At 42.9% G+C, this 18,047-nt stretch overlaps 1 protein-coding gene across 1 annotated transcript; it reads right to left on the bottom strand.

The window, feature by feature from the left end:
* Positions 1–16,582: 16,582 nt before the first annotated feature.
* LOC113911540 (deoxynucleotidyltransferase terminal-interacting protein 1-like) lies at positions 16,583–17,818 on the bottom strand. Its single transcript, XM_035723326.1, has one exon. It carries the CDS (start codon positions 17,782–17,784, stop codon positions 16,795–16,797), a length of 990 nt encoding a protein of 329 aa, XP_035579219.1. The 5' UTR covers positions 17,785–17,818; the 3' UTR covers positions 16,583–16,794.
* Between the last annotated feature and the right edge of the window lie 229 nt (positions 17,819–18,047).

Here is an 18,047-nt window from a genome sequence, read left to right as displayed (position 1 = left end):
AACTCTAGCCTATAGGGTAAAAATGAGGTTCCTTCCATGAGCGAATGACCCAGGACACTTCAATAAATGGGGGAGCATATTCAGAACAAATGAACTAATCCAGAGTGGGGAGAAAGTCAACTGAGTTTGGACAGCTGCTATTTTCTCTTTGTTGCAAACCATACTCCATCATTTATCGCCTACCTTGGCCAGTGGTTCTCAAAGTGTGGTCCCTGCACCAGGAGCGTCAGCCTCACCTGGAAACTTGCTTGAGATGCAAGTGATCCTAGCCCTCCTGAGTCAGAAACTCCTGGGGTATGGCCAGGTGATCTGTATGTACTTTGAACAGCTCTCAAAGGCATTCTGATATGCTGAAGTTTGAGAACCACTGCCCTAGGTTTCTGGAGGACGAGCAGGAGTGAAAGAACTGGCTTGCTCTGCATTCCTCCTTCCAAGAGAACCCAAGGTGACACAACCTGACGTCTCTGGACAAGTTTTTAAATACCAGCCTCAAGTTGCCTCTCCAGCTCTGGGTATTAATGGGGCATATCAGTTCAACCTCCCTAAGAGGAGCATCATCTGATAATGCAGGTTATCCCACAGGGGGTCTGGACGTTCCAGCTCCTATACTCTGGTGTAGACACATTCCCAAATGCCAAGGGAGGTAAGGCCGGCCCTTTGTTCTTATGCAAGCATGATAGCCAGATATTGGAAGTCCACCTCATACTTCAAATCTATAAATGCCAGTGACTGACTGTAGGGCACTAAATCTCACCTTTAAAGACCAGAACCTTTGTAGATCAAAATCTTCTCTTAGGATGCTGATGCCTTAAACGAAATCATCCAAAGCCTGGCCAAATTAGCTTTGTAACTGTCCCTTATATTAACTGAATGTTTTGCAGCCTCCAAAGTGTGTTTTCAACCTTTTTCTCCTTTTGATTTTGGGCCTTAGACCATTCAGAGAAGCCCACGTAATAGATGATGTCAGGTGTTGCTCCAGCATCCTTTCTGCCCATCCTCCAAGAGGAGTTCACTTTTTGTCCCAGCACCCTTCTCATCCCCTTGAAGCCCCTCCCCTCCGCCCTTGCCTCCCCCAGCTCCAGAGGTGAGTCTGAGGGCAATCCCACCCCTCTGCGACTCAATTCAGGCTACTGGGTTTCAAGAAAAATGTCTTCCAAGCAATTTCTTGCTCATCTTACTCTTCTAGGAAAGCAGCCAGAGACAACCCTGTCTGTCTCTTCTGTGTGCTCTATGCACCCATGTCAGGCTGAGAACTGCTGCCCCTGATTCGCTATTAACCCAAGACTGTGGCTGACACAGGAGATGCTAGGAAAGGAAATGGGAACCACTGTGCTACCTCCTCCTTACCACTGTGCTTCCTGTTCCAGAAATCAGTGAGTATTCTGATTGTTGAAGATAATTTGACTTAGATTTTCTGTTACTTCTTGCTGAAAACACCCAACTGATAGAATGAGGATTATTATCCATTTACGTATATGGGGAAACATATAGAGGCATAGAGGTGGTTTGTTGTTGTTATTTGGGGGGGCAGGGTTGTGACTTTGCAGTAAGCGACAGAAGTCAGAGTGGAAGTTCATGCTCTGCTGTCCATTAGAGAGCAAGTCCCTTGGCTAAGAGGCTGTTCCCTGGGCATCAGGGTGGGGAACAGGGAGCAGAGGGGTACAAACAGGGTGTCAGAGCTGCCATGGGCAAACTTTACCTCCACTGCAGTTTTGTCTAGGGGTGCTCAGCTGTGGGGACTGGAGGTAGGAGGACAAGAAAGAAGAAACACCAGAGAAGGGAAATGATAGTTATGCCATATGATGGCAATTAAAAAAAAAATGCAATGTGTTTTTTAGCTCTAGGGCAAGAATCCAGCTTCTATGAAAACGTTACCAACTCTCTGACTTGCCTCTTTAAAGGCATTCTGTTAGCCTACTGTTGCCTACAGAGAGAAAAATGGCCTGTGTTCTGCCCGGAAGCACCCGAGGCCAGTCTGCCCAGCTTTCTCACCCGGTGACTCAACACTGCTGCCGCCGAGACTTGAGAGTGTTCACACCCAGTTCTGCAGAGCAGACATGGTCTTTCTGCGTCAGAAATGTGCTATATAGGTACGCTCGAAAGATTCACCCACTTAGGGACTGGGAATACCAACCACAGTGCCTGTAACCTTGAGTAGCACCCAGCAAAGCACCACTCAGAGCACCCCTCCCTCCGGCCTCCCCTCCATGAGGAAAACAGGGCTGTTCTGAGCCTGCAGATCCCTCCTCCCGCATCCTACCTAGTCAAGTTGCAAATCAGTATTGCTTGGTGGACAGCAAATCCAGTTTCAAGGTTAGAAGCAACAAGGAAAGGAAGAACGTACATGGGAAATCATTTATCAAGACCTTATTTAAAAGAAAAAAAAACACCTCAGTTCAAAGATGAAACATAGTCTCTTAGCTTTGTTCCTCATTGGTGTTGGCTGAATCTCAGATTGCTGTGAAATTTAAATGTTGTTTTCAATGGGTTTTGCAACTTGGGGTCAGATGCATCATACACATTCTTGGTCACAGAATTCAATGCATTTTTTTTCTTCCACTGAAAGGGATCAATTGGCTTGTTTTCCAATGTGAAAACACTAACAACTTTGGGGACTGCTAGGTGGGCCTAGCTCCTTAATCCACACCCTTAACTTTTCAATTGATCACCTTTTAAATTAGATACACATGTCTGGTTTAATAAGGAATTCAGTGTTTGGAAGAGTTAGCAGCTTGTGGAGAGAGATGCAAGAATAAGAAATCTCACTGTGAAGTTCCAGGTTGAGGATGGGGAGGTAGGGGGTAAGGATTGTCAGCAATGAGCAAACAGAGGTTCAGAGAGGCTCAGCGAATTGCCCAGATTAAACAGCTTGTTTCTAATTCCTATGTGACTAAATGTAGAAATGGCCAAGGGAGTATCATAAACAAAAGGGACATGTGGGAAGGACTCTTTCTTCATCTCCCACTACTTTGTCCACTGATAAATCCTGATCTGGCCACGAGCCTGTAGACATCGGTTCAGAGCTGACTGGACCACACAATCCTGACCTGGTGTCATGTGCAAAGCAGGGACAGCTGGACACCATATCCCCTACCACCATCACCCAAGAGAGGACCCCCCCCCCCCCGCCGCCCCGCTCCTCCAGAAGCAGCCGATCAACTCTGGAGGCGATCAACTCTGGCCAGCCCGCTGACCAGCTCACACGCCATCGGCCCATCAGCAATACATGGAGACTTTGTAATGGAACACAGAGATGTTTGCCATGTTTTGCTTTGGAGGACCTGCACCCTTTCTCCCTACCTCTTACACTGCATCTCCCAGAGCCTAGACACAGATTCCCTGACTGGCTATAAAACTCTTCCACGGACCACTGAATCTTTGACTTCACAGACCATGTCAACAACACTTTTTGCCCACTTCTGCCCCCAGGACCCAGAGGAAGTTGGCACAGAGACAACAGCTTGCCTGTTAAGCAAGTCAAAGGAAGCATCTCCTGCTTTCAATCACCCCTCCACTTACCAAATCAAGTTTCGTTCAACCCAAGCAAAGAGACTCTTCTCATAGAGATTCCCCAAGCACGTTCAACCCAAGTGCCTTGTGCAGAGGTGTGAAATGTGCTCAGGAGGGCTACTAGATCACAACCTTTTTTTCCCCCACAGAGAAATAAGACATACTGCCATTAAAACACACTGTGATTGAAAACAACCACAGACCTTGGATTATCTCTCCAATAGTAAATGGAGCTAGTATGTTTTATATTATTGCAGATTTCATCCTGGCACTTAAAATTTTGCTTTCAATTTTGGAACTGGAAATACTGCTGGAAGCTGCATGTTCCAACCCACATCTGAGCTGAAGGACTGATGACACATAGATTATAGAAGCCCATTACCACTTCAGCTAAGGTTGCTTATCTTCTTCATCTGAATTTCTCTGAATCAAGTATCTGTTATTGTAACACTTCTTTGGTACTAGTTGAGGAAATTGTACATATCTTACGCTTTTCTGTTAGCATATGCTGATTTATCTCTGACTTCCCACCATTTTTTATTTTGAATGAATAATTGCATTCTGCACAAAGATCTGCAAAAGGACTTTCCCCTCATTTAATAAATGTCCACTATTTAAAAAAAAAAAAAGCAACAGGGCCATTCCGCCTGGGTGGACACATCAGAATGGGGAGGAAGGCCTTTGACACTCTGCCCTTAATTCTATGCTAGCCCCAGACACAGACTGAGATAGGGAACTTCACATATCTTCCCCTGCTCTCCCAGGTGCAGGCTCTCATGGGTTGAGAGAAGTCAAAATACCTGACAGTCTCTCCTTAAACTATTTCTATTATTCCTGGGTTTAGTTCTCTAACATCTCTGGCCAAAGAGAAGCCCAGAGAGGCTCACATAAGGACTCAAAGCTGTAAAACTGAGATGCAAGTAAAAATGCCTACAAGGCCATTAAACTCTTTGTACTTGCAGCCAGAGTTTTTGGATCCTAAGAACTAATTTAAAATCCATTTTCCTTCATGTTTGGACTATGAGTCTCCAGGGGCTTAATCAGAATGAAAAAGAATCAAATACCCCATCAGCTGCCCAGCCTCTGGTACCCAGCTCTTGCCGGTCAGTCGACCAGCAGGAGATTTAGATTTCCACGTATTCCCTAAAATCACCTCAGAGGCAGAAAATGAGATCACCAAATTCAGCTGCAGCTATTGAATGGAAGAAAAGCCATAGCAGGCCAGTGAACTAGGCACAGTTCTAAGAGACACCAAATGGAGACAATACTCTTTAGCTCCTGAATCAGGGTCTCATAGTGAGTGGGTGGGGGCGGGCATCAGGAAGGGGTTACGTGCCACTATAAAATGAAGCATGATATGCAAGCTATCCCCTTGCAGGTGAGAGCAAAAGTTAAGGGCTGTTGTGGTAGAGGGTCTATCTGCCCAAACCAAGTGCGGACAGGGATATAAAGCTGCTTTTTTATGGGCTGCATGAAACAAAAGACATCAAAACCATTGCTTCATTCCTTGTCTAGCCCAGAGCCACAGTAACATTCTCATAATAAGGAACCAAAGGCAGAGACGTTTCCAACTGCTTGTGGAATGTGTGGCTCCAGCCCTCTCAATTTAAGGGAGGCCTCAAGCTACTGAACCCGCAGCTGTTAATCTGCATGATTACTGAAGAATAGTAAAACCATCAACCCCCGGGTCCAGCTTAGCAGGGGGGCAGGAAGCAGTCACCGGCTTGATCTCTGGGAAAGTGTAGAAGAAAAAGGCCTGGCTGGGAAGCTGGCTTGAAAAATCAGCCCAACAACCCATCACGTTTTCCCCTCTCAGACGTTCTTTCTGGGCCCAGGTTCTGGAAACATCAGTGAGAAAAGGGGGGCACCATGAAAGCACTTTGTAGTATCCTTGGGAGCTGCTAATAATTGGGATGGATATTCCGAACCAGTTCAGTTTAAAAAGTACTTTGTAATTTTTCATGATCCACCTAATTAAAGGACAGAAGTCAGGGAAAAAAACACTCTAATTATGTTCACCAGCATAGGAAGGTCAGGGTGCCTCTGTTACAGAAATGAAAAAGTAAATTTAAAAAGTGTCTTCACTAATAAGGTCTCACTCAATTCATTAACTAAATATTCATTGTGCATCTATGAATGAGTCCCTTTACTAGGTAAGACTAGAATTCAATGAAGGGCAAGGCCAGGTCATTGCCCACAAGGACCAGCAGCCTGGAGGAGGATGGAGGCCATGCCCTTCAGCAGTATGGGCAAATCGGAGACACTGGGAGAGGCAGGAGGGGGGCACATAACCCAATCTGGGGGCATCAGGAAAGGCTCCCCAGTGGAGAAGCAGGTGTCTGAAGTGGACATCAGACAGTGATGATAGCCAGGGACAAATTAGGAAGAAGCTGTTATGTTGGATGGGATAATCACTGTCTCTGTTCCCCAGTCTTGTGCTCAGAACTGCTCTGGAGTTTTAGGAATAATGATGAAAGCATTTTTTCTTAGTCTTTGTAGCCTGGGCTTATTCCTATTCATTTCTGCATCCTTGAATTCCAAGCTTTTAAAATAGGTTCAGTTGACTGGTTGGACTTTACTTATTTTATTTTGATTACTCCATTTAATTAACCTGAAAATTATTCAAACTAATAGAAAATCTTTTGTTTCATTATATTGGGGAATTTTATAGCAGCCTCAAGAATAATGTTTGGCTGGGGCGCCTGGGTGGCTCAGTCGTTAAGCATCTGCCTTTGGCTCCGAACCTGATCCAGGGGTCCTGGGATTGAGCCCCGCATCAGGCTCTCTGCTCCGCAGGAAGCCTGCTTCTCCCTCCTCCACTCCCCCTGCTTGTGTTCCCTCTCTCCCTGTGTCTCTGTCTGTCAAATAAATAAACAAAATCTTAAAAAAAAAAAGAATAATGTTTGGCTGAGTCTTTATGCAATGTGAATTTCTGAGTTGAAGTGTGTTGCCTGGAGGGAAAGGAGCAGAGGATAGGAGGGAAATTCCTGCTGATCTTGAAGAGGAGGGATCTGAAAAAACTTACTGGGGAGGTCTACATTCAAATTAGGTCTAACAGTTTTGCCATAATGGAAGTAATAACCCAGGAGTCAAACAACATAGAAACAAATTCCCGAATGTGTTTACTGCTGAAGGGCAGCCGACAGAAAGAGAGAGAGAGAGAGGTGAACTGAATGGTAAGATCTGAGAAAAAGCACAAAAGCATCTGGATTTACTTGGAGAGATAGACTAAAGGAATTATACCAAGTACAAAAAGAAAGTAGATTATCAGGGATCTCTTTCCTTAAAGTCAACATGGTATTGGAGTTAGGCACATAGATTTGGAGTCCAACCACCTGGCTGAAATCCCTGCTTAACCACATATTAGTCTTTGGGCCAGTTTACTTAACACCTTGTGCCTCAATTTCCCTTTTCTATAAAGTGAGGCTGTGAGAGTACTAACCTCTTGTAGGGTGGGGATTAAATAATGACAGACATGTGAATAAGCCTGGACACACTAATGCTCAATAAATTCAGTTATTGTTATTTTTACCCCCCACCCACACACACCCACTTTTTATCAGAAAAGAACAAGAAAAAAAATGGGCTTCATTACAAAGAAAGAATGTTAGTCCAAATAAGAATATTTCCCAAAAATGAGGGTGCTTATTGACATAACAATACTTTTCTTAGACAAAGCAAGTCTCAGAATGTTTTGTCATGAGTCTATAGGGATGGGATTGACCTGACCTGCTGAGGATGAATAATGTGAAAGGATGAGGAGGTTGGGCGTGTGGGGTGAGGAGGGGAGAATGTTTAGAGCCAGAATCCTTGAGGTCAAGTCTCAGCGTCATCATGTTTAAAACAAGACAATAGGCCCAAAATGGAGTTGTTAGTATGATAAATCCCACATCGGCAAACCAAGACTTATAGTTTAGTTCTCCCAGAAATTGAATCTGGGATGAATCTGGGATGAATCCCAATTAATCATGAACCACCTGATCAGTATTAGGTAATCTGCTTGATAGACTCCTGACATCCCCTATGAGGAAAGTAACCTCGAGATAACCAATCCATTTTTTTTGCCCAGCACAACTTCCTTGTTCCTGTGCCTTTCTGCCTGTACCATCTCTTGCCTTGGAGAGCTCTTAGAAGCTCCTGCCTGTCTGCAAGATTGGATGCTGCCTGATTCATCCATCACTGAATAAAGCCAGTAAGATCTTTAAAAGGTACTCAGCCAAATTTTGTTTTTAACAACCACAAATCAAATCCATACCGTTTCCTGTAATGGCTGTACCAGCAGTGAAGTGGGGACCATTTTCTTCTTGTACCCCATACACCTCTCTCTGTCTGTAGCTGGGGAGCCCCTTTAGCAGCTCCTAGGCTACGTACTGATGTCTGCTCTCATATTGCATGGGTACATGAGACCTTTGTCATGATTTTGAAAGACTTGCCATGAAAAGGTTCAAATGAATTTGAAACTCAATCACATTAATAAAAGAAATTTCAAAATTATATTTGTCAGTGAAAGAAAAGGAAGACCTATTAAATTTTTTAATAGATCTGCAACTGTAGAAAATTTTCAAATGGTTGTAAAAATGGTTTTAAATTTTTTTTTACCTACTTTGAGAATAAAGTTTTTCTCTGGGGACTGTAAGAAGTTTGACAAGATCATCGTTAAAAGAAAATTCTTGATTAGGTGTTGAATATAGCCATTTCAAACATAAAATCTGAAATATAAAAAAATGTCTATAGAAGCAAGCTCAAGTTTCTTAAAACTTGGAAAGGTTTTATTCGTAAGTTTTATACAAATTTAATGTTTAGTATCTTTCTTAGACTTTTTTTTGTACCCTAATTATATAGCATAAAGAAAAAGTAGGGATTATTTTCACCAAGCCCCATAGAAGCTCCCCAACCCCCTCCAATTTACTCTGATGTGCCATGTAAATATTAGAATTTCCAGTGTGTGCTATGTTGTAAAAATCACTGAAAAGCACTGTGTTAGAGAAGACCACAGACCCTCCTGATGCCTAGACAGCAAGACTTCATTAACTTTCCTTGTTCATCAAACTCACATCTGATTCAGATATTGAGAGGGTCTGTGCTTCAGAAGAAGCCAAAACTCTCCCTACCTCTAAGCCAATCATGTAATTTCATTCTCCTTGCCAATGATAGGTTTGGAATAGGCATGTAATATGATTCTAGCCAATGAGCCATGTGAGAAAAGATTTCAGAGTGGGGCAGAGAGAGGGGCTTCTGGAAAGTTTTCTTCCTCTTAAGACACTAGAAGGGGATATTCTTTCTTCCAGCCTTTGTACATTGTTGAATGAGTCTGTGATGCTTAGAGCTGCTGCAGCCATCCTGCAACCCTGAGGAATTAATCATGAGGACCAGCCCCACATGCTGGGGAAAGCAAAGCAGAAAGGCAGAAAGGACACGGAACCCCAATGACCATTGAGCCATTCAATTAACCATCCCTGGAACTCTCTCTCCTCTGGACATCTTGTTATGTGAAATTATAAATTCCCTTCTTATTTAAGTCATTGTGGTCTAGGTTTTTTATTACTTGCATCTAAAAGTATCTTCACTGATGATCCACAATGGGTTCGATGCCCTCCAGATGACAGTCTCAAGTTACACGTTACTGGTAGAATATGAGAATGCCTGTTTTCCCTTAGCAGCATTAGACTTGTATTCCTTGCCTATGTGATAGGCAGAATTTAGATTAAGATTCATAGGGCCTGCTCATCTACTTGGGCAAAAATGCTATTTTCAGGGCTTCTGCCTCCTCACTGCAGCCATGGGCCTCTGCCTTAATCCCAGTGAGTCTGTCTTTTGATTCAAGCAGGCCCAGCAGGACCTCTGCTTTCTAATGCTTAATTCCAGTCATAAAGTATGCTCAAAAGTAATATGTTTGCATTTAAAAGACACAGATTCTTTAATTTAAGCTTTTCATTGATTGCCACCAACCTTCTTCCAATTAGTTGTCTTAACCATATTTGTGGTTACAACCATGTGTCGTAAAATGAAAATCAGTCGAAAGGAATAAACTAATGTATACCTCCAACATGCACAACTTGTTGAGGTTACAGAGTGTGTGAGTGTGTCCTACGTGAGAGAGACCGAGACAGAGAGGGGGTAAGCCGGGGAGAAACTTGGTGGAGGGGGAGAGAGAAAGAGAGATGTACATGTACACGGCTACATCAGACCTCTCTCCTCGAGACCCACTTAGGCAGGGAGGTGTGATCACAGTGAACTTTGTCCCTGGACATCACTCACTCGGGGTGAAGTCATAAGAGGCCTCTGTGGACTTGACTTTCAGTGCTATAGCTGAATCCAATTTATCCATTCAAGTAGGTGCAGCACCGCTTCTACGGTCTAATTTACTTCTAACAGCAGCCTTATTAGAAAGATATTGTTGTCCCCGTTTAAAAGACACAAAACTGAGATACACAAACATTACTGCCCAGGGTCATGCAACCTAAAATATGAGGCCATGTGGATCTGACCTCACTTCTAGGTGACACAAATTTTGCGGTGGCGAGCCCAGCGTCCCTCCCTGGGAGTGCTTTGCTAGCGGGCAACTACAAGACCAGAGTAGATAAACACTAAAAGGGCAATTTGCCTACGAAGCTCACTTGTAATTGGTCAAATAATTCGTTGACATGAAATTTCAGTTCTGCTAACTCAGATGGAGCAAAAATATTACAGGTGTCTTCTGATTATCATTATGTCTTTGGATTTATTTTATTGTTTACTTTTACTATAAAAGAGAGAATAAAAAAGTAATGCACTTGGATACAAATTTTGGAAAGTACAAGGAATAAAGTAAAATAAAATAAGCACCTGTTGCCCCAACACACAGAAAAAAAATTATTATTCACATTTTGGTGATAACCCTTGGCTTCTCAAAAATCATGTAAAAGATAGAATGATTGCTCTCTATCAGTATTGTTGTAATTCTTTAAAAAGACAAGTTTCATCTAACATGACTATGATGATGAAAGGAGATATCTGTGGCGACATTGGTCAGTTACCTTACCATCTTATCATTACTGCTTCATACTTTGCTCTGGTCCTATATGTTTTGAGAAGTAAAATACATTACTACAGAAAACTACCTGATGTATGTGAGATGCATTATTAGGGGAAGATGCAAGAATTGGGGGTACATTATTAAAAATAATTTAAGGCACAAATCTAACTCCTCAGTAGAAAAATTGACAAAGCCATGAACTTAAAATTTACAAAAAGTGATACAAATACTCCATAAACATTAAAACATACCCAACCTTGCTATTGATCAAGGCAAACAAATCATCATAAACATGGCAATCAATTTTTTGCCTATAAAATGGTCAGAGGTTTGCAATATGAGAATGCTTGATACTGGTAAGGGTGTCAGGGGACAGAACCCGCCCCCCTCCATTCACATCCAATGGGAGAGAAACTGGTACGATGTTTTTGGAAGTACATATCAGGAGGCTTAAATTTATTCCTGCTCCTTACCCTTCTCTAAGGGAGAGCTCTTCCCTGAGGAAGAATATCAGAGAGTTGATCAGGGATATCTGCTCATGGTCACTCACAGCAATGTAATTTAGAATGGTGAAGAATTGGAAACAAAAGTCCAAGAGATAGGAAAACAAAATAGGGAACATCTGCCAAATGTAAATTTAAGCCGTCATAAGAAATTTTTGAAGACCACTTAATGACATGAGATATTCGTGATGTCATGAAGTGCTATTCACAGTGAGTGAGAGTGAAGAGCAGGATTGACAACCGTAGATACCCTAGGATTCGTTTTGATACATATATATGCAATTGAAAATGTGTAAAATACAGTTGTCCCTGAATGATCAATCCACGAGTAAATGTCATTTAAAAAATATTTTCTAAAATTTCTACAATTAAAGAGCATATTATCAGAAAAAAAATAGACACTTAAAACATTTCTAGTGGTAACGAAGCTCAGGTGAAGACAACACAGCTTGAGCCTGCTGACCCTAAGGCATGCTTGGAGGATCCCCAGTCCTCAACCATCCCTTCTCCTTGGAACCGGGAATGATTACGGCAATTGTTAATATTTATTGAGCAATTATTATGAGCCAGGCATTATATTCAATATTGCTTTTAATCCCTACAGCAGCCCAATAAGGTAGGTACTAGAATTCTCCTTGTTTTACAGGGAGACTACTAAGACTTTGAGATGTAGGTGATCCACCTAAACCCATTCAGGGATTAAAGCAGAATCAAACCAAGACTGACTCCAGAGGGAAAACAACAGTTTTATTTATTCAATCTCAGCTTCTCTTAAATCTCCTTCTAAGCTCAGTCTCTCCAATTAAAACAATTCTTTTTTTTTTAAAGATTTTATTTATTTATTCATGAGAGACAGAGAGAGAGAGAGGCAGAGGGAGAAGCAGGCTCCCAAGGAGCAGGGAGCCTGATGTGGGACTCGATCCCAGGACTCTGGGATCATGACCTGACCCGAAGGCAGACCCTTAACCATCTGAGCCACCCAGGCGCCCTAAAACAATTCTTAATACCCAAAAAATTTAGTTTTTTGGGGGGTATTAAGTTTATTCTGCGCTCTTTGGAAGAAAATCACTAGATCTAAGAAATACAGACTGTAAATAATGATAGAAAATGTGTTCTGTCACTTTAAAGAGTGTAGTCACCAGGGCCGGCCCCATGCACCTGAGTCCTGCACAGCCACAGGGCCCCATGCTTAAAAGGGCCCCGTGCTTGATTTAATGCTCTGCTGTCACTGTCTTATAATTCTTAATTTTTCAATGAGGGACCCACATTTTCATTTTGCACCAGGCCCTGCAAATTATCTCACTAGTCCTGCTAGTCACCCATGAGCAACTAAGCCTCAAGTCTCATTTTTAAAAACACAGCATTTGGGGTTTAGAATTGTGTTCTTTGCCTTTTATTACCTAGCTGGGCCCAATGCCTTTACGGAAAGTACTTTCCCTTGCTTCAGTGAATCCTCTCCTGGAAACACGTGATATTATCAAGGCCTGGCTGGCTTTCTCATCCTCATCATCTCCAACGAGCATTATTTTAAGCACTGTGCATTCTCTGTACTTCGGGATCTGGTCCTTTGGGCCCTGGTGTGTGTGGCCCATCCTGGTTTTGCAGCTAACCGGTGTTGCCCACCTTTAGAGTGACAGGCGGGAGCCTGCTACAAAGAAGGCTTTACATATTTGGAACACCAGAGATTCTTCCAGACAGGAAAATAAAAGCTCCAGGGTATGTACTGTTCAATAAAGTCCTTCCTTGTCAGGGAAGACAGATAGGATCTGGTTAGCTATATGGCCCTACTCTTTTGAATGGAGTAGTAGTTGGGACAGTAGTTTGGTATAAGAAGACCACATGGCTGGGCGCCTGGGTGGCTCAGTTGGTTGAGCAACTGCCTTCGGCTCAGGTCATGATCCTGGAGTCCCGGGATCGAGTCCCACATCGGGCTCCCTGCTCAGCGGGGAGTCTGCTTCTCCCTCTGACCCTCTTCCCTCTCGTGCTCTCTATCTCTCATTCTCTCCCTCTCAAATAAATAAATAAAATCTTTAAAAAAAAAAAAAAAGAAGACCACATGGCTGATAAGCTACCTTACAGCACATTTATGAATACTTTAGATTGCCAGGACTCATTTCAGGGAATGAACTCTCATCTGCTTTCCCTCTTGGAATTGCATAGGATTCCATTTGACTAACTTCCCTGTGTGTTTTCCCTTTTAATATGAGATCTAGCATAGAATTAAGTTAGGGACCCTGGGGGAGTGAATGCTTCTGCCAAACCACTGGGTTCCTAAGGGTGTTGCACAGTAATGGAGCTTGTGAAAAGCCCTACGTCTTGCCCTGGGTAAGCAGAAGCCATGCGGGATAACAGGGATGTTGCTGTGGAAATAAAATAAGGAAATAGATAAAAGACAGTGAAACAACAGAATTTAGTTTTGGTGACTCCCTCTGACCAAATAAAATCGTCTCTTTTTGCTGCCTTCTTCCATAACAAACACATGGATTTTTTTTTTTTCAAATTTGTTGGCTACCAAATTCACAGGATTCTGTTGACCCATTTCCACTTCTTCCTTCCCACAAAAACCCTGATTTTGTTCAGGTATGTTCCCTTTCCCTGAATATTCCATGAGACTCAGGATTAAGCCAATCGTGGTAATCCCATGGCCTTTTCTCCATCATTGATGGAGGGTGTCATGTGCTCTACCTCTGGAGAAGGAATAAAGGTCTCTAGAAGTGTCTAGAAAGTCTTACCTTACTTTTAAGAAATAACACTGGGGAAATCAGACTCTTTCTTGCTAGGGGTGAACTAGGGAAGCATACTGCTCCAATTGCTACTGACCACTATTTCTCAGCTGTGAGGAAACCCAGCTTGAAATCAAAGTCAGCAGCCTGAGGAGCACAGAGGAGAAAGAACTGCATAGAAACAGTCAAAACTTGAATGGAACCAGGTCTGAAGCCTGCCCCCTCTGGTCTTTCCATTATATGAGCCAATGCAACTCTTGATTGTTTAAGCCTGTTTTAGTTAGCTTTTCTATTGCATGTACCTGAAAGCACAAAATTACTCTCCACACCGGAGCCAATCTGGGATTTGGAAGAATTGGGCTCTAGGCTCCAGCCTAATTGTTTACTGTACAAATTCCTTTGTGCAAGTCCCAACTTCCCCAAACCTCCGTTTTCTCATCTAGTAAAACTGAGTATCATAATACCCATCCTGCTTACTTTGGAAGCATACCACTAGAGTTGAGGAGATAAGACATACGCAAGCCCTTTGAAACATGTCATTGTTATATCCATATGAGGTCTGATTACCTTAGGGTAAATACGTTTGTAGGATGTCAAGAAATCTGCTTGTTTTTCTGAGTACGTGTACGTAAATCACAATGCCTTAGTTTGAGTTTCTCTGTTTTCTTTCTCCTTTCTTTTCCCCAACCATACTAAGCATTTCATCGATGTATGGAAGGCAGTGACAGAGTTTTCCAACATCACTTTTCTCCCTATTCAGCAGATTCCCCGAATACCAAACAAAAGGATACAGTAAATACATTAAAGCATCTCATTGAAACCCCTCTTATTCTGTGCTTGGAACAGGCATCTGAGATGTGGTACTAAAGAAGCTTTTTGGGGCCAGAAAGAAATTTCTCTAACCCCAGAACAGAGTATGTGGCACGTTTATCCTCTTAAAAGGTAAATGAAATTGTCAAAGGCATGTAATAGATTGGCAGAATTTTAAATGGAAACGGATGTGTGTTTTCAGAAATGCCCTAACTTGTGATCATTCACTGCAGAGGGAAATTAAACTGAAGGAAGGAAGAGAAAAATCTAGCCTGTGAAAAACACAAATGCAAAGCAAGGAGCCATGGCGAATCTGCGAGACCAACTGGTCAATTAGTGCCATGTAAAGATTTCCAATTTTCTTGTAGTAAATTATTTATTTAGCTCTTACATACCATCGATATATTTTACAAGTTTAATACCCAAATTATGGCTGGCCCACCCATTTATGGCCCCGTAAATGAGTCCTGACTTACCAATGTGAATTCTTGTTCCTGGCAGTGTCAGATTTAGATTGGATTTGGATCTATTGCTTTTATCCTTATCAGACATTTCAAGGCTGATAGTTTATTGCCATATTTAAAATGGAAAGTGCTTTAAAATAGACTTGGGGGGGAGAACCACTGATTTCTGCCCCGATATGTCATTTCCTGACTTACACATCCTACCATAATCTAGGTTAAAGGGTTGGAAGTCTACATAGAATCCTTTTCCACTGAAGATTTCCCCCCACACAGAGAATTTTCTTAGAGGAAAGTGAATGATTATATAAAGAATGACTTTAATCTTAAGTAAGAGTAGCTAGAACTTCCAGTAGTAAAACTGACAGGCAATTTCCATGCCTCTATACTTTGTAAGTCAAATGAATAATAAAGAATATCAATGAAACACATCAGCCATTTCTTAAATTTTAAAGTATATATGGAGCTAAATTGCCAAGGCTTGTTTTGCAAGGGTCGGATTTTGTAAAATATGTAGAATGAACCAATAAATTAACAGCAGAATAGAAGACTAACAAATCAAATCTAGGGAAGAGCTTCTACTTACAGTTATAAAAAGTATTATAGCTCTGAGATTAGTAAACCCCAAAGTTACAAATGTGAAAACAAATGCAAGATATGATTAACGACACCCACAATTATAATAATATCTGATTATGGTTTGAGGCCTTTGAAAAAAATAGCTAATGTGATTTTTTGGGCCTTTTTATATTACCTTTTATTTTTAGTAATTTATTTTTAAAGATTTTATTTACTTATTTATTTGAGAGAGAGAGAAAGCAAGAGAGCACGTGAGCCAGAGGAGGGACAGAGGGAGAGAGAGAGACTCTCCAGCAGACTCAGCACTGAGCACAGAGCCCTATTCAGGGCTCGATCTCATGACCCTAAGATCATGACCTGAGCCAAAATCAAGAGTCCGACACTTAACCGACTGAGTCACCCAGGTGCCCCTATATTACGTTTTTAGAAAATTTACATTGTTATTGTTCTTTTGGAAATTTTTATTAAAAGTTTTTTAAAGGACCGTAAAGTAACAAATTGGAGCTTGAGGAACCAGCCACGCTCAGTGGGAAGAACAGAGGGATGTGAGATCTCAGCCCTTGCACCAGCCCTGGGAGGAGATCCCCAAGGACGAGACACTAGTTGGAGCAGAACTGTTCTCATTTTTAAAATGGACCTATCTCATGGAAATATAAGAGGGGCAAAGTGCTTTGGTAAAGAAACATGGTATTTGGTATTCAGGGAATTTGTGCTCAGGAGGCATCATGAGCTGATATGAGAATGTGACTTAAGGAACAGTGAACCTGAACACTGCATGAATGTTCATGTGCATGCTCCATGGTCCATCAGACTTCATATACAAAACACAAGTTCAAAAACAAAATTATTGAGAGTTCAAAGTGTTAAAAAAGTATGTACTAAAAGATTGTTGCAGGTCCTGTTATTCATTCATTCACTCAAACGGTATTTATTTATTTATTTATTTATTTATTTATTTATTTATTTATTATTTATTTTATTACAAACTGTTTAATTGCTTCTTAACCCGATAACTTTACAAATACAGAACCACGTGCCAGTCTGGGGGTGCTCTGTAGTGAGTCACTACAGACTGGCCCAGGCACAGCTTAATGCCGCTGAGATCCATCCAGGAGCAGTCCCAGTAGTGGCCTCAATGGGTGACAGGGCCTTGGAAGAGGGCTGCCAAGTATAGCCAGGGGACTTGGCTTCGGTCAGGTCTGTGGAGGTGCTTCAACAGCACGATGCTCGTTCTCTGTTCGTAGTGTCTCCATGTACTTTCGCATCTTCTCGACCATCCAGGAGGGTAGCACAAAGGATTTCAGCTCCTCCAACTTCAGGTCCAGACATCCTCTGTAGTCATCACTGGCTGCAAGGTCCTGGATGTCCTCCTCGATGAGGAGGTAGGCCATCTTCCCCCCTGTTGTCCGCATGTGATGCTGCTCGGCCAGCCAGTGCTTGTCCTGGGGGTCAGCTGCATACTTAAAGAGGTGCGGGTGCTTGATGTAGATTCTTCCTCTGGTGCCCCCCATCCCCAGGGCCTTGTTGGCTCGAGATCCCAGCACAAAGGTGGTAGATTCATTCAGCTGGGCTGGGTCCCACTTGGGGCCTTCTCGGCGAATTGGTTCACAGGATTTTGGTTTCCATACCATGCTGGCGGCTGCCCGATCGTTTGACAGCATGTGTCCAGGAGGCCGTCCCTTCCTCTTTTTGGGAACGGGGCTTCCTCGATGGGCATATTCCTCTTCTGTCTGTCGGCCACGCTCTATCCCTGGAAGCTCATGGGTCAATCTGGGTATTACTTTTTCTCCATCTGAAAACAGTAATTTAGCCTGCTCCAGGCAGCTCCGACAGGCCTCCTGGATCAGCTGCTCCGCGTCCACCTCTTCCCCGACATTGTCTCTGACATTCAGTGCTGCCTTCTGGAAGAACTTCATGTACTTGTTGAAGACAGTTTGGATCTCCTCATTGATGCTAGGCTGCAGGACAGCTCGGAGGAGGTCCATGGAGATGGCAGGATCTGTGAAACTTGTTGTCATCTGTGAGCGGCGGCCCCTTCGCTGCACCTGCCAGTGCTTTATCATTATGTTCCAGGGGTTCGTGAGAACCAGCTGCCCCGCTGCGCCCGCGTCGCCCAGCTCGGGGCCGCCCCGCTCTGCCCCGCCGGGTCCCCGCGGCTGCTCGGCGTTGCCAGTAGCGCCCATGGCTCCCCCGGCCCCACAACTTCAGCCCGACTCTGCCACCCTCAAACGGTATTTATTAATGCTAAATATGTACCAAATCCATTTCTAGGTGCAAGATACAGAGTGGTGAAAAAAATTGGAAACAACATGTAAAAAATTTTCTAAATAAGAAAGAAAAGGAGGGACGCCTGGGTGGCTCAGTTGGTTAAGCGACTGCCTTCGGCTCAGGTCATGATCCTGGAGTCCCAGGATCGAGTCCTGCATCGGGCTCCCTGCTCGGCAGG

The sequence above is a fragment of the Zalophus californianus genome, chromosome 12 (genome assembly GCF_009762305.2).
Source record: "Zalophus californianus isolate mZalCal1 chromosome 12, mZalCal1.pri.v2, whole genome shotgun sequence".
NCBI classification, from domain to species: Eukaryota; Metazoa; Chordata; class Mammalia; order Carnivora; family Otariidae; genus Zalophus; species Zalophus californianus.
Note: the sequence above shows the minus strand (reverse complement) of the source record. Positions and strands in the feature narration are given on the sequence as shown.

Bases quoted from the DNA above. Each gene is read 5' to 3' on its own strand.
- LOC113911540 (XM_035723326.1), bottom strand. From the start codon at position 17,784: ATGGGCGCTACTGGCAACGCCGAGCAGCCGCGGGGACCCGGCGGGGCA.